At 41.6% G+C, this 17,173-nt stretch overlaps 1 protein-coding gene across 3 annotated transcripts in view; it reads left to right on the top strand.

Moving 5' to 3' along the window:
- The window catches only part of LOC125013246 (endothelin-converting enzyme-like 1), a 44,619-nt gene extending 27,504 nt beyond the window's left edge, over positions 1-17,115 (top strand). For 2 of the 3 annotated variants that reach the window (XM_047593735.1, XM_047593734.1), the window contains exons 8-18: positions 2,733-2,831; positions 3,339-3,413; positions 4,128-4,231; positions 5,160-5,218; positions 8,967-9,018; positions 12,889-12,956; positions 13,480-13,628; positions 14,201-14,266; positions 14,754-14,849; positions 16,421-16,497; positions 16,729-17,115. In XM_047593735.1, coding sequence (XP_047449691.1) covers positions 2,733-2,831; positions 3,339-3,413; positions 4,128-4,231; positions 5,160-5,218; positions 8,967-9,018; positions 12,889-12,956; positions 13,480-13,628; positions 14,201-14,266; positions 14,754-14,849; positions 16,421-16,497; positions 16,729-16,828 — 945 coding nt within the window. In that variant the 3' untranslated portion in view covers positions 16,829-17,115. The remainder of the gene's footprint in view (positions 1-2,732; positions 2,832-3,338; positions 3,414-4,127; positions 4,232-5,159; positions 5,219-8,966; positions 9,019-12,888; positions 12,957-13,479; positions 13,629-14,200; positions 14,267-14,753; positions 14,850-16,420; positions 16,498-16,728) is intronic. The other variant, XM_047593736.1, reaches the window with a different exon arrangement.
- Positions 17,116-17,173: the final 58 nt, after the last annotated feature.

Here is a 17,173-nt window from a genome sequence, read left to right as displayed (position 1 = left end):
GTACAGTCAGCACAGTCGCCCAGTGACAGGCTGGAGGCGGAGGATAAGTGTTTACAGAAAATGAATGAAAATGAGAAATATTATCTTAATATTTAGTGAAAATGCAAATATGGTTGAATTTATTGTTTAATTTCTCCACATTCATTAGGGGAGTGCAGTAGTTCTCCCCCAAATTGTGCAATTTTTCAATGGAACGCCGGATCATTTGACTTCTTAATTAAAAGAGTATTTACCTGTAGCACATTAGAAAAATGCACGCGCTAACGATCAATCTGTAATTACCTTTGGCCGTATTAAAAAAAATGTTTCGACTGGAGTGTCACTAATGTGACTTGACTCTCCAAAGGCACTGACTGGGAAATCCACAAACCGGACACTGGCCTTTAATTAAATGTCTAAGACTGGATGTGAAGTCGTATTTCTTACATTCTCCAGAATTGTGGTTAAAAAAAAAAAAAAGATTTCGCAGGGTGCAGATATGTATTTTCACATTGTTTGGGTTATTTTGGTCTGATTTCTGTCTCTCATTCTCTCATTCCCAGCTTTTTGTTTCTGTTTAGCTCTTAGGTCAGTCACTTCTCTAATCTCCCCCACCTCTCCCCTCCCCTCTGGTCCCCTTCACTTTCACCCTAATCCTCCCTCATATGTATTCATGTCTCAGTCTGATGTCCATCCTCGGACATGGGGATATGGTTTCCAATGGGATTTCTAACCTCCGTAACCCCATGCTCTAACTTAAAGCCCTTCATCATCTCCTTTTCACCTTTTTCTTCTTATACTGAATGCCCACCCTACACGCTTCATCTTACATCGGGCCGTTTGTATTCTCCCCTTGCAAACTTTTAAATCTCTGCCAAAGCTCTGGACTATAAAACCTGATGCACGTTTGACACAACTAGATAAGTTGTGGTTGCTAATCAGAACACTTTCTATGTACCGCACATTCAAATTTAAGTTCCCAAGTACCTAAAGTTTAATTTAAGATTAGAATGTGATACTTTTCAACAATGCTTCAAACTACTAGAGCCTTCCTTCTTTATTTTTTCAGATCAAGAGGGTGCAAAGTCCCATGCCACCCATCTACAGTATCCATGTAGCGTATGTAAAGTGCAGATGAGAGAGGAGGCCTTGAGCGACGTTTCTGAGTTTTTGGCATTGTCCACGTCCACATTGATCGCGTCACATTGTTCGTAGACATCGTCTGTTCGATCTTGGCATGGCCACACAGGTTGTAGATCTCATTATCAAAACAAGATGTACCGGACCTGAAGCCGGTGGCGATGTGTCTAGCCTTGAATGACTCACGGAGCCTGCTTACCTCAGCACAAACCGGAATTAATGAGTCTCAGGAGCTGTGCTGAGAGACGAGAGACGGAGAGGGAAAGACGAGCTTTCTTGTTATCCTGAATTACCAATGTAGAGAGAAGTGAAGGACACGACATGTCGCCGTGCATTTCAGGGGTAGCAGACTGAGAAAGCAGGAGACTTCCACAGTACACAGTGGATGTTGATATCGCTATCGCTGGATTAATGATATTAAATCGCAGGTCAAAATAAAAATACAACACCAGAGCTTTTCTACTCCCGTCTCTGACCAAATATAACCTGGCGGTGGCTTGGTAGCATAAACATTATGAGCTGTATTTAAATAAAAAATTTTAAACAGAATGGTCTGAGTAATTCAGCTTTTGGTGTTGTTTTTGAAAGTTTTTTCAGAATATTCATATTTATGTTTGTGTCTGCTTAGATTTGAAAGTTAAACCAAATTCTCTGTCCCATCCGTAGCCATAATAGGCAAACCTCTGACACCGAGTCTACCGCACGAATGTATTAAGTAGAAATCGCATGCTTTTTCATTTAAAAGCTGCTCTGTCACCCATACACTTAAATGTCAACACTTTTTAATATTTTGCACGATTTCACGATTTAGAGCCAACAGAGCAAGAGTATGAACAACCGGTCGAGCCGGTGGAGATCACTCACAGCCACAGCAATACATGAACGGTATCAAATAAAATCCTTGGCTTGTCTGGATTAGATTACATTTGGATAAATGAAGAATCATTTTGCAGGTGTGTGACATGTTGCAGGTTGCGGAAAATTGGTATTTGATTGTGGATTGTAGCATGAATTGGCAACTGTCAGAGAACAAGTAGCAAAATATCCATCTATGTCCACAAATTGGAAATGAGCTGGGAGCTTTTTGTTCCATCAGATGTGCTGACAAAAAAAAAAAAAAAAACACAAACAAAAAAACAAACACAAACAAACCGCCCTCCGTGTAGGCACAGTTTAAGGCCTATTTTGTATGATGGCCACCGTAAAACACCACTGTAGCAGCCGCTTTACCAGCTTTAACAAGATGTTTGTTTGTTAATGGACAGTGACGTTAACCATGATAAACAGCAGGGCTGTGACTACGTACTGACACCCACGGAGTGCCACCGGTAGCTAAAACACAGGGATTCTGTCAAAGAGACTTAAATGTGCTTCTGGGGATTGTCAGAGCTCCCAACGGACGCACCATTGTGAGTGCCAGCTCTCTGTCAATGCTGCGCTTTTTTGCATTTTTTTTAAAATACACAAGGGAACTGTCTCTAGTGGAGTTTGAGGTGTTTTCCAAGAATCCTTTGAATTGGTGTTCCCGGAGTAATATAGGGCCTTCAAAGGCCTATAAATATATTTTAGGAACCTTCAAAAACCTGATCCTGTGTGATGTGATCTACCTCCAGGTGCAGCAGCTGGTGGAGGACATTAAGCATTCCCTGGACCTCCGCCTGCAGGAGCTGGACTGGATGGATGAAGCCACCAAAGACGCCGCCAGAGCAAAGGTTTGGAGAACAGCGGAGCCTCTGCGTCGCAAACACGACTTCCTGCCACACGCGATTAGTATTTAAGAAGGATTTAATTATTTCTCAGCGATTCCATTCTTTCCAGGAGTTTGATTGATTGCCTAGTTAGAAAGAAGTGTGTGATAGAATACATCAAGGGCTCGACATTGAGAAGTGAGGATCGCTTAATCCGGATCTTTCTGTGGCGCTGATTTAGGGTCTGCACTGCAAGATATCCCTTCTAATACTTTTACAATCTGAAGTTATAATCCCTTTAGAGGGCCATGCTGAATATAAAGAGCTTCCCTGTAATCCTATTACATTGGGTTTGCTTGATTAGCTGATGCATGGGGGTGTGTGCTCAGATGGCGACTGGGTCCAAAAGAGTGTATGGGTGGTTATTAGTTACTGCAAGTGGATGTGGGCTGCTGTCTGACAGGTCCGCTCATTTCCCCCCTGTTTTCTCTTCTGCTCCATTGTCATTTTCTTCTCCTTCTTCTTCCCCAGCTGAAGGACATGATGGTGATGACAGGATACCCAGATTTCCTGCTCAAACCTGAGCTCATTGATAAAGAATATGGGGTGAGTCATGAGCTTCCTGTTTCACTCTGTGCCGTCACCCTCACCCCCGCACCAGCGCCCACATATCATCGCATATTTTTTTTCATCAGGCCGTAACTGTGCATCCTGGGTGATTGTATTCAGATAGAGAAGAAGAAAAAAAAATCCTTGTCACCTGCAGGACGTGATGATGAGACCGTTTGAATGAATGAATAAATAAATAAATAAATAAATAACAGCAGCATGATGAGCCAACCGCAAAGGGCACATAAAACCCGGTCGCAGGCATCTCACTTGTCAAAATATACTGCGCGCAATCTGGAATTTTTTGATGAAGAACTTGTGGAGGCCAAGTGCATAAACAGAGGTATACAGTATATATCAAACGAGCCCTGAAAGTAGACAAGAGAACCCAATCAAACAAATGAAACAGGAATATTATACTTGCCACATGGGTGGCACTGATACCTTTCAGTTCGTATCAGTTACACACATTATTATAATTAGCGAGGTTTAGTAGTAGTACTGTAAAGAGCTTATTTAGTTGTTTCACCCCTTTCCTGTCTCTATACGCATATATTTATACAGATAGGAAAATGTCATCTGCATTCATCATCTAACTCTCACTCGCCGAAAGCTAACGAGCACATTTCCCAAAATGTCACATTATTGCTTTAATACCCAACATCGAGCTTAGGTGTTCACTCAGACTCTCTTCACATCTGTGGTCGGCAGTTTGACGTGAACGGGAAGACCTACTTCAAGAACATCCTCAACAGCATAAAGTTCAACATCAAGCTGTCGGTCAAGAAGATCCATGAGGAAGTGGACAAGACGGCGTGAGTGTCACACCTCCTCGTATTACACATGCTACCAGGCAGGTCCTCTCGGGTGACTGGCGTGCAGCGCCGGCAATTGAACAGGGTTAATATATCGGAGATCTGGTACGAGCTCCCACGCGGATCCTGGAGTTACACCACGTGTACGTCTGAGATTCCCTTTTTTTTTTTTTTTAGTTTGACATGTGTGCTGATGCGCTTCTAAATTAAGCCAACAGATACCAAATCGCCAAACGCAGTTGCAGGAAAATCCATTTGATTTACTTATCTGTAGCAGCCAGGCAGCCGAAAAAGTGCTGTGGGACATGAGGTTCATTTTTCTAAAATACAGCCCAGTACGGCGGGATTAAGTGCCTCTCCTCCATGACAACACATTACAGTCACATTAATATTCCGAGATGCTCAAAACAACTGTATCATTAGCCCACACTGAAGGCCCTGAAGTGTTAAATCACACACTCCCTCTTTATCGCTAAAAAGTGAGTCTTTCATCACTCACTCTGTCTTGTCGCCGTTAAATAAATAAAGAAAGAGGAACCCCCTCCCCCTGCTCCTCCCCCTCCCCGTTTGTCTCTCCTCCATCTCTCCGCAGTCCGTGCAGAGCCATCAGTCTTTCACTCCTACAACAAGGGCATCTCGCACTTTCGGAGTTAGTCATTTGGGGGATTTCGTGCCCATCGATTAGACTGGCTTTAAGTGGATTACCATAAAGAAACTGTCCGTGTTTCCATATGCAGGGTGAAAGTTTGGCCCTGGGACACACTCTGAATATTTCTCACCGGGGAATTTGGGGAGCTAGACGAAGGTGTTTTGGATTCTGTTGAGGATCTGGGTGTGTTTCGAGCAGGCAGATTGGTGATTTAAGTGTGTGTATGCGAGGGATTCCATCTCTAAAACCTTGTTTGTTTGACACTGCTTTTCTCCTCAGGTGGCTACTCCCCCCTCAGGCCCTTAATGCCTACTACCTCCCTAACCAGAACCAAATGGGTGAGTGCGTGACTCTCCATCGTGCATACTGATGTTTGTGTCCTCAGTCATCCGTTTCCACACCACAGACCGTCCTTTCCGCATTCGCATTCTGTACGACAATGCGGACCGTACATTAGTTACACACAATTACGCCACGCTGCCGTCTGTTTCCAACTAGTCAAACACGACGGCCGCGAGGAGAAAAAAAAAAAAAAGTGTCCACCTCCTCATATCATATTCCCTCTCATCGCTCACTCTCTAATTCGATCTCCACCTCACATCCTTAATACCCCCCTGGAGGAAAAACAAGCAGTAACACCTTCCCTAGTTTTAACAAATCTAGCCTTGCGATGTCACCCCTTTCACACCCTCCCCCTTTCATCTTCTCCCAAGATCGGCCGGCTGTCTGTGTCTGCGCGCTGGATTAAATCTCTCGCAGAAAAATCAATGGTGTGCTCACAAGCCGATGCTGAAGGGACAGGAGGAGTCGGGAAAACACAGTCATCAGGGCCCGCGGGATCATTTATTTTAACCTAAACTATTTCTTTTTCCTTTCCCTTAAACCAGCTGCTTCGCTGCTCAGATGTTTTTCTTTTTCTTCTGCATTCATTTTCACACTCTTTTTTTTCTTTAATCAAACTAATATTGATCTTTTAAGTTGTACCTTCATTTCATGCCTAGAGTCTGTTATGTTTAAAAACAAGGGTAGCGGTTTAATTATTTTCTTTGCAGTGAAATACAGTTATATCTTCATGGGAACCTGAAACAGATTTCTCAAATTCTTAAATACTAAATGTTTGTGCCCATGTTTTGAGATGGTGAATAGAATAATGTTGAATACAACACTCGAAATTTGCAGCGTCAACCAATTTAGTTTAACGTGCTAGCATCCATGACATTTGCTAATTTGCTAATCGCGTGAGGTGGGTTTTAGTAAACGTGGCTGTATCTGTATAAATCTGTAGAATTTTCTACCTCGTGGTGCCTGTCGGTCACAGTGACACGTCTTCCCGTTCATTCACACACTAATGCACTGGGAACACCTTAGGTTAGGGTGTCTTGCCCTGTTGTTCATTGACATGAATACAAAAACTGGTGAGTATGTCCTGCCCACAGGAGTCGCCTTAAAGTTTAGTCTTAAACCAAAATATGTTCTCCTGGTGATGGAACGAAAGTCTGTGACCTAATGTATTCTTCACAAATTTGCAGCTCACTCGGAATGAGACCCATTGATCGGCTCAGCCAGAGTCCACGTCCTTATCCTAAAAAACGTATTCTTTGCTTTAGCTGTATGTTTAGGATCGTTGTATTGCTGAACGGTGACATGTCTTCCACTGACTTCTGATGCATTTGACTGAATCTGATTCCACAGAGCGCTCCTGTATCTCCCTGCATTCATCCTGTTGGGCCTGTCAACTGTGAAATCAATCAAATGCCAGTGCCGGAGTGTTTACTCCAGCAGCCGTACATGTCCATACTACAACAGCAGTCCAGTTACCTTTGTGTTCAGCTTGTTTTTTGGCTTTAACACGGAAGCACCACCAAGTCTGACAGATAAGACGGCGCTTTGGGTCATAAGATGTTCCTTTATTTTCCTCCATGCCTCTTTCCATTTTGATTGGGGTTCATTTTTGTTTCGTTAGTCCAGAGAGCTTCGTTCCTCTATTCTAAAGTTTCTTCTTGGATGATTTCTTTTTTTGTTTTTTTTTTCAAACTGCAGTGTGTGTGAACATGCTGCTTTTGAGGCTTGCCAGCAGTGAATCCTCTGGGCTCCCTCCATGAAGTCTCCTCTTGATTGTAGCCCAAGAAACATGTTCGCCTACATCGTGGAGATTGTTCTTGACTTCTTGTGTAGCTCTAAAGGTGTTTTACTTCTAAGCGATTTTCCGCCAACCCACAGCGCGTGTGCTCCACAGTCTGTGTCGAGGTGGTTTGCCGTTCTGTTTTTCTGTCTAGTTTTCCATCACTCATCTGCTTTTTAGAATGGGTCAAACTATTGATTGAACTACCTTTGAAATATGTCTCATAGAGTTTCCCGTTTTTGAGCTTCATTATTATCTTCTTCGCTGTGTGGTCACCTCTTTCCTCCTCATATTGATCGACAACTGCACCTCAATCTAAATGTCAACTTTCAGCAACTAATGGATCAACATGTGTTGTAATGGCACAAATTCCCAAGAAACATTTAACAGTGTAGTGTTCAGTTACTTGTGAAGCCTTATGTGTGTTACAGAAATGGACTTCATCTCTCACACACAGCTCTTTTAATATTAATGTGAACCTGCTCTTAATTAGGGGTCCAGGCACTGAAAGTGGTTCGTTTTTGATTCGGGTCACGCGAAGGATACTTCGACTCCTTTGTAGCGCCTTCGTTCTTCAGTGTAATAGCAATTTTACTATTTTACGTGGAACGATCTGAAACACAGAGCCCTAAGAGAAAAACATTTGTTCGCACTATACAACATGTACAACTGTAATCCTGCACAGCCAGGCTTACATCCGTGCTCTGGCTGCCTCATTGTCATTCTGGGATAAAGGAAGAAAAGTCCAGGGTCAGGCAACAGCGTCCAAGCTAAATAACATGAGGAAAGAGATCTTTGTCGGAGCACATACATAGGCCTTGATGAAGGAAAAGACGTAAATGTGATAATTGGGTATCATAATAATAATTGATTTAATAGGTGAAGCCTGCCCACGCACTGGAGTAGCTCACAGAAATCATTAGGTTATTTTTTTTTAGCAGAAATTGGTGTAAATTGGCAGCCTGGTGTAACTGGACTTAATTTGCATCAGAATATGAGCCTCATAACGCTTCGCTGGGGGGACATTTTGGGCACGGTTTTTAACCAGTACGGAGGAAAAAATACCTCTGCGCGAAACTCGAAAATCAAACAACCAGATGACGTCTATGACTACACGCCTGTCCATGGGCCTGGCTTCGCTCAAGTTAATTTAACCGGCATATCCTGCTGGTAAAGTAAAGCAATGTGATGCAACTGACCTTGCACAAGGTACCACACAGGCCTGACTTACTACATGATCCATATTTTCATTGAAACCATTTTCCGTGAGTGGACTGGCAAAGGAGACTTTTAACATAGTGAGCAGGCAACTGAAAGGGAGGATTCTGCATGATATACACAACCAGTAGCTAAAATAGTTATGCATCTGGTGTTTCAGGCTGTATATTCTATAGCGCTATAAAGGCTCTCTAATTAATGCTCATGACGTCGAGCATACAGTCAAAGTTCAACTCATCTTGCTGCTTTTAAGCTCGTGGGATGGTGTGCTCGCTTAAGAAACCATCTTGATTGACAAAATAGGTTGTCAGGGCATTTAGACCTTTTACCGCAGGCAACATTTAGCTGACATCCTGTAAACAACTCTTCAGTGATAATACAGATATCCTTTGATACAGATTTAGATTAACTTCAAAGATTGACAGCACCAAGAAGCCATGGAGGGGTAGCAGTGATTTTAATAAACTAAATGCCTTCTTCAGAGAGTATGAATACACGGAAGATGTTAAGAGGTTTAGCCTTTGTTGGCAAACCCATGTTTTTCTATATCATGCAAATTTGCGAGTGTTGTTTGGATGAATGTATTTTAAATGAACGCCTCGTCCAAAGCATTTTCAAATTGTCTGTGTTTTCCATTTCTTTCTAACAGTTTCCCCCTTTCAGACTCTAACATGTTCTTGATGTTCATACAAGTTTTATCTTAACAATCACACTGCCCTCATGCTGTTTCTTTATCTGTCTTCCAGTGTTTCCTGCTGGTATCCTTCAGCCAACTCTCTACAACCCTGAGTTCCCACAGTAAGTAGCCTTGTTGTCCCTGCTGCTGTCTATAGGGAGGCAACAACAAAGGCTGTAAAAGGCTGCGCTAGTCTGGCAAACCTCTGCGTCCCACCACGTCCCAACACACATGATTAAACCAATTTAACTACCCACCAAGAGCTCAATTACTGAATGAGGTCTTGGTGATGGAACAGGTGTCACTGTGAGGTCATCTCCCTAAATTTAAGCCCGGCGAGTAATTTGATGAAAGTCTGTGAAAATAGACGGCCTCCTTCTCTGTCTCTATCTAGTTCTGTTTCTCTCAGATGTTCTCATGTCTTACGCTAAAATAGGACCTTTGTAATGAGAAATGTGAATTACAGTCACAGTAATAAGATACAAAACTATTCAGAACTGTAAATGAGTCGTGCATTTATATCAGAACACAAATTAATCCGTCCGCAGTTCTGCAATTATTATATAAACTATTTTTTTTAACTACTGCCTGGAACATTCGGGGTATTTCATGGCCAAAGGCATGAAATCCAGTAGCTGACAGGCAATATAGTACTTTGAATGAAATATATTCCCCACAGTTTTGTTCTTGGACAAGCCTTTGAATGAATATTAACATCATTACACACATGTTAGGCAATAAGTCTCCAAATGAAAGTTTCTAAGGCACAAAGGCTGACAATCTTTGAGAGTAGCGCTGACTTTCAGAGCCAACACCACAATGCAACCACACAGAACAAATGCAAACACTTTTGTATACAGACATTTGTGTTCAAGTAGAAATTGATTAAAATCTACGATTTAAATAATTATTTTTCAGAGACAGTGGTCCCAAAATGTCACATAACTGTGGTTTGTTACTGTCAAATCCCACACAAATACTATAATTGATCTGTAAGCAAACATCTGCAAAGAAATTTAGTCAAGAGAACCTTTTGAAAATAACAGAAAAATTAAATGTTCCATTATTCTTTAATGTGCCCACTGTTTCATTAAAGCCTAATGGAGCCACTTAATTACAATATGCGCATAATTAATGATATACAGCACTTTAGATTTACGTTGAATCAGGCTATTTATAATAGCATACCATATGTTTATAGAATAATTTACAATCCACCTTTCATAATCAAAATGAAATGCAGAAGGCAACCAGCAAACATGTGCTTAATGTAATATGATTGTATTAAATGTTTCGCTTTGTGCTGAATTATCAGCAGCAAACTCAAAAGTCAGACATGTGAGTGTGAATGCACGCAGCAACTAGAAGAACAAAATGGCTAAAGGTGATTTAAAAGAAGTCCAAAGTAAGTCCACAATGCAGCTAAAACGAGGGAAGTTGGTAGAGTTTCTTGGAGACATTTCATCCAAGTAACTTCTTCCATTCTAAGACAGGTGGGGAGTTATGGGTTTAAATAGGAACATCTGTGGGTGTTGTCCATCAGAAACTCACACAGACTAGACTAGGGTCTGTTAACGACATGCTACTTACCGTAGTTGGAGCAAACTGTTTTGATACTGTTTTCTCTCCTCGGTGAATGGTACTTTAACAACTCATTATCGGCCAGAGGCTCCGGTCTCAAGGTGTGAACGGGGGTGAAATTTCACGGGGACAGATGTCCAGGCTGTGTTGTAAATTGATGGCAGACTATATCTCAGTTCAACCCCTGTTCAAAAATGGGTATTCCAATTTGACATAGATGGCTTCCTTTACTCCTCTTTTAAACCATCTGTCTTCTCTGGCTAAATGTGTTGTTCTCAAACACACTTAATTAGGGAAGAAACTAAGTGTGGTTGAGGAAGGAAAATGGATTTGAAGTTAGATTCCTCCATCCTCCATCCAATACCTGGTCATTAACCCACCCTGTTCATGTCAGTTTGTGATGGGCGACAGATGTTCCTGTTTAAAAAAAAAACATCTCCCCACCAGTTTTTTAGAACTGATGAAGATACTTGGATGAAACATCTTCAGGAAACAATACACCACCAGGTCTAGACCAGATCAGGCACCCCCAACCCATAGCAATGACACAAGGTGTTGACCTGGCCTCAAAGTCCACTACATCCCACATTGATCAAGTGTCTGTGGGTTGCGTTGGAACAAGCCTGATTCACAGAGACCCCCACTAACTACACTGCGTCACCCTCAGAAGACCCAAGTCGGTTCTCTGATGAGGCAGAACTGTTTTGGAGGCACAAGAGAGACCTACACAGTGTTAGGAAGGTGGTCATAAAGTTCCGCCTGATTGGTGTACATAAAGGTTAAGTACACCTTATGCATTTATACAACTCTGCTGAAAGACCACATATAAGAGATAATTAGACCCAGCAGCATGCGTTCCCACTATTAGCTAAGCCTTCTATATCTTCATTAGAGGTGATCACCAGTACTTCCACTACCTGCTGCTGTGCATGCTAATCAATATTAATTAATGATTGTCGGAAAGTGTGTGTGTGCACACGTATGTGTTCCCTTGAAGTTATTACTGCAGTGAACCTAACCTCCCATAAACTCTCACTCTCGCTCCCCCTCTCTGTCTCGCACACACATTCTCCCTCACACACACACACATACACACACACACACACACACTCACACACTCCCACAACCCCCCTCCACTATCACGTTGAGTATAATGAAGCTTCAATCAGCCAGTTAGTTTAGCGAGGGAGTCTGGCCCAGTGTGAGGCAGCGTATTGACTAGCTGTCAGAAAGTCATTTTCAGACGTAGCCATGTGAATAGACCCGAGTCTGCCCTCTCATCTCTCTATATATCTGCATGTGCAGCAAAGGCACCACTCCAGCTAGCTCAGGGGTCAAGGAGAGGTGAACTGACCTTCTGGTTTTTAGAATTAGGGAGGTACTGACAGGGACACCCTAAGGCTGTGGCCACTTGCACATGGATGGACTGTGTCACAACACGGACTATTAACAACACATTTTTCGTACTGCAGCCGACATGTCAACAAGTGAAACATGGCATTAAGATGATTGTTATTGAATTTCTTTATGAACCAACTACATATGAAATAAAATCTCAAGAACAACTTGTTTTTGTATCCGAGTTGGCTGGGCAGGATTTGCAATCAGGGCCGATTGGAGAAGGGGACAATGCAAAGAAAGCCATACAGCTGACTTTTAATCTAAGATACCACAGATAAGTCAAATTGATTTGTTCTAAAGTGCTCTGAGATGAAATACAAAGAGCCTTTGGGTTTCTGTGATGCAGAGCTCAGACTAAAACTTTTCAGCTGTCATTTTCCTGTCTCAGGCAAAGGTTGGAGATAAAACCCCCAGATTGTTCACACTAGATCCAAGGTGTCCACCCAAGGTCCAGACTGGATACACTGTCTAGTAAGATCTTCTGCGTCAGTCAAATTGTTTGGGCGGTGATGATGTATGTGGTGATGGCCAGAAGAGTAACAGCAACATAGACATAAACGTCATCTGAGAATTTGATTCCAACCAAAGGGCTTTGATTGATTGTAGGAGTATCTGAATTGAAACATACCACTCAGTGAAATGTTACCAGACAGATTTTAACCAACCAGACATTAACCATGGCCAATCCACATTAAAATGATGGTGAAACCTTTTGAATCGGTGGAGTGGCTGGGTATGAACAAAAACCATGGCTTTGATTTGATTTGCTTCCATCTTTCATGTTCCAAGTTGTGTAGTGTGAGAGTCGGGTTACCACTACACTACACTACACTACCCGGTGTTATATTCGTAACAATAGTGTCTTATAAAGTGTAGCTGTAGCTCATGTAGAGACGCAAAGTCAATACATTGATGCAGTGATACCAGATAAATAAATGCCTCTAGAGAAATACCATACAGTCTGCCACCATTGGCTGATGTTCCATATGTGTGACTCCTCTTTCTGTCAGGTCTCTGAACTACGGAGGAATAGGCACCATCATTGGTCATGAACTAACACATGGATATGATGACTGGGGTAAGGATGACAACTTCATCACCCAACATCCATTAATACTAAATCTGAACATCCACCAATTTTTTTTTTTTTTTTTTACTGTTAAGTGTTTTATTTCTGCAAGTGTTTCCTGATTTTTAGTATTATTATTATTTCTATGAGACATTTGATCAACTGTGTAACAACAGCCATTTAGAGCCACAATCTATAACTTTGATTTCCAGTCAAAAGTGCTGCCCTCTGAGATTCATCAAAAGAATTTAATTAGGGTGGGAAATTTGTAGCTGGTAGGTTTGTGTCACGAGCACCGTCTTTGCCACAAAGTCAGTTGTCATTTTCATCCCACAAATGCTGTTGTGTTGTTAGTACATGAGCAGTAGATCAGCCCAAAGTGAACGCTGGGTTTACCCCAGTAGCAGTTTGGCTCCGCCAAGTTTAAAAGATGGAACGTCGGGCAGCTCTTTGGACTGTGAAGGAAAGTTGCAGGTTGTGTTTTCTCCATGCTAACACTCAGCCCCCCTGCCCTTTCGCCCCTTCATCTTAGTGATGCAATGGTTCATGTCCCTAGGGGGCCAGTACGACCGCCATGGCAACCTGAAACAGTGGTGGACCGAGGAGTCCTACAGGAAGTTCCAGAAGAAGGCTGAGTGTATTGTCAAGCTCTATGATAACTTCACGGACTATAACCAGAGGGTGGGCTTGCACACACACACGCTGCATGACATATACAATATTTATGATATCATGACATAGATATATGGGTTCATTGAAGTTTTAGACTGATATTGGATTTATATTGAAAGCCATACATCAGAAAGTCAGTGTCCAGCTTGATTTATCACTTCTGATTTGATACTCTGGTTATCTTTGGAAGTCTTTTGCAATACCGGTTAAAAACAGATAAGAATACTCGCTAATATGTTCCTTTAGAAGAGCGCTCTGACAGGGTTGTAATCATAAATCAGTATACTGGTCACAGTGTGTATGAGTTACTGTGACTGTCTCAGTTTCTGCTGCTTCAATTCTGGACAGTGGCACGCTAGTTAGCGCTAAGCCAAGTGTTTCCTGACTTAGATATATTCTGTACAGACACGAGGGCGTTATTAAATAAATACTCTCACTCCTGTCAAGAAAAATAAGCGTAACTCCCTACTGTTTCTCTGAAACATCACTGAGTCAGAGAGAACAAGGTCAGTGCATTGCAATCTGTTGTTTAGTGGATCAGATTCTTGAAGTTTCCGTAACGTTTCTTTCTGTGTTTCTAGGTGAACGGGCGCCTGACTCTCGGGGAGAACATAGCAGACATGGGAGGACTCAAGCTGTCATACTATGTGAGTAATAACTGGTGTCATCTTTGTTTAAGTACTGCTTTGCAAAATGTAATTATGAAAATCCACCCGTACGCAAAGCTTCTGTCTGCTCTGTCACAAAAATCTCTTTATTCCCCGTGAAAAGTGTTTCATTTGCTTTAGAGCAAAGAGCAGACGTGCCTCAGAATGAAGATAAAAGCAACTGACTTGATCTCCTTTTACTTGAATACGTACAGTATGTGCGTTTCTTCTTTGACAGACGAATGTCGGGGATGCTGCATAATTCAGTTCCATATTTAACCCCATGTCAGTAGACTACATTGAAGTGTAAAGCGGTTTGTGCGTACAAACGGAGTGAATGACCACTTTTAAATAAATCATAATATCTAATGCAGAATTGTCACACCTGTTAGTCATGTCAATTAGACTGCCTGATTTAAAACAGTATAACAAATCAGTTTCGGTGACTTGAGGTCATAATTCCATTTGTATCTCTTTTCCCCCACAGGCATATCAGAAGTGGGTGAGGGAGCACGGTCCAGAGTGTCCTCTGCCTGGCCTCAAATACACTCACGAACAGCTGCTCTTCATTGCCTTTGCACAGGTACAGAAACGCCTCAACACACCACCACTATCTTTCATTATGTTTATATATTAACTCCTTTTAGCTGCCGCTCGCAGCAGGAGCAGCTGATCACGGAGGGAAGGTAGGAGTTACGTACGATCCCTACTTCAGCTGACGGATGCATGCATTAGAGGGATTAGAGTGTTGATGACAGTATTGTCTCTAAGTGCTAGACCACCCTTGCTCCTTGTAACTATTACGAATCATAACTGAATTTCAATGGCGTCATTGAAATTCATGGCTTAATGTAAGATCCAGACACATTTTATAATGCGACATGGAGTGTTTAAGGCCATTTATTTAAACTCTTGCCACAGGGAAGTGATATGAAAATCGTGTATATGCGCATGAATTCATTTGAAATGCCGTGGGTGTGTATGTGTGTGTCCACGGTGAACAAAAAGCAAAAGTTTTTAGCTTGAGGCGCTTCAGCCACCTCAGCGAAAATGAATGTGGTCAACAAGGTAAATCTGCACAGCAGCTCAACAGATGTCTTTAAGCACAATGAATTATTAAATATCTAAGCTGTAACAAATATCACACTCCAACCAAGTGCTGATTAATGTCCTAATTATTTTCTCAACGAATTGTTTGGTCAAGATTTCCAACTGTTATTTCCCAGAATCCCAGAAGGTCCCAGAAGGTGATGTCTAAAAATGTCCCGATTCGCAACTTACTTTTCAAGACGTTCAACACAAAACTAGCAAATGAGCACATTTGAGACAATGGAAGTGGAGGGAGTTGGGCATTTTGTGCTTAAAAAGATGATTTTTAAAACAGCCAGTTGTTATGTTTTGACAGTCCTGTCAGTAGTTCTAAAGAAAACGGCTTGTGCATTCACCAAACACAAATTTTATCATGGTATTTTGAGACAGTAACAGGCTTCTTCAGCATCCTATCTGTCTATCTAATGAACAGTTGACATGGATTTATTTTATTTTATTTTATTTTGACAACCAGCTTTAGTCATGGTGCAATGATGTAGTAAGAAATAAAGTAAAATAGGACGTGAAGAAGTAATAGCAAAGAAATGTAAAAACTCTATAGCCAATGGTTTTGAATGCAGACCCTCAATTAAAGCTGGTATCGTCACAGTTGTGTGGGGTCTGTTTCCCTGTCCCTGATGTTTGATTTTTGGTTTGCCTTACGTCAGTATTTTAATGAAACCTTCTGAGATATTTAAACAGGAAGTGACTCTGCTAATCACTCACCCATAAATAAGTGGCGGGTTCTCGCTTGCTTTTTTGTAAAAGGCCACTAAAAAGTTTTGGCACGTCTGGTCTATTCTTATTCTGAAAAATTCTTAATTTAGCTGCTGGAGACTCTGAACAAATGCAGTGAAATTTAAAATGTTTTCCTTAGAAAAGTCGAGCCGTAGATGCATTTAATATCACAAATTGAAAACGCTAAGTAAAGTGCAAAAAAACTAAATTATACTTGAGTGAATTGTTGCTTTGTGGTATTTAGAGCTAGACTATTCCCTTTTCTCACAGGGTGACTCACTTTGCCTCTGCTGACTCCACGTCTGGTCTCCGCTGTTCTTTTTTCAGAACTGGTGTATGAAGAGACGATCGCAGTCCATCTACTTGCAGCTGCTTACTGACAAACATGCGCCAGAGCACTACAGGTACAGTAAACACGCACATAAAGAACAGTCACAGAGTGCTACATATTTATGCATCGTGGTTTTATCTTAGGAAAATATGGAATAATCTTCAAATCTGTGATACATATATAACAACTTGTATTATTATTACAGAGGCAGTCGTTGGGAGGTGTCTTCCATCTGTTGCATGCAATTACAACAAAATATTGTACTCGCAGACCTACAATCTATGACTGTTTCCTCTCTCTGCAGAGTGATCGGCAGCGTTTCCCAGTTTGACGAGTTTGCCCGTGTTTTCCACTGTCCGAAGGGATCCCCGATGAACCCCTCGGACAAATGCTCCGTTTGGTGACCTGTCCGTCCGGCCTGTTGACCTCATCTTTAAAAAGCCCCACCTTCACACACCAACATCACACATCTACCAAAGCCAACGGGACGTAAACCCCACTCATGCCTATAAAGGACACAGGAAGGAGATATATATATATTTTCCACATTATCGTTATATGTCTTAAGTCTTTTATATTGATTGTCCATGAATAACCCTGGCTAACCCTGTACTAATCAAAGCATGGATAACATGAGTATTGATTGTGTACATCTGTATCATTTGATTATATATATTTTTCTATGTTCAAATTTATTTTCAAATCATCTATTTTTGTATTTAGCATATATCTCGCATACATTCGTCATG

This window comes from Mugil cephalus, chromosome 9 (assembly GCF_022458985.1).
Source record: "Mugil cephalus isolate CIBA_MC_2020 chromosome 9, CIBA_Mcephalus_1.1, whole genome shotgun sequence".
Taxonomy (NCBI): domain Eukaryota; kingdom Metazoa; phylum Chordata; class Actinopteri; order Mugiliformes; family Mugilidae; genus Mugil; species Mugil cephalus.
This window is presented reverse-complemented; position numbering and strand designations above follow the sequence as displayed.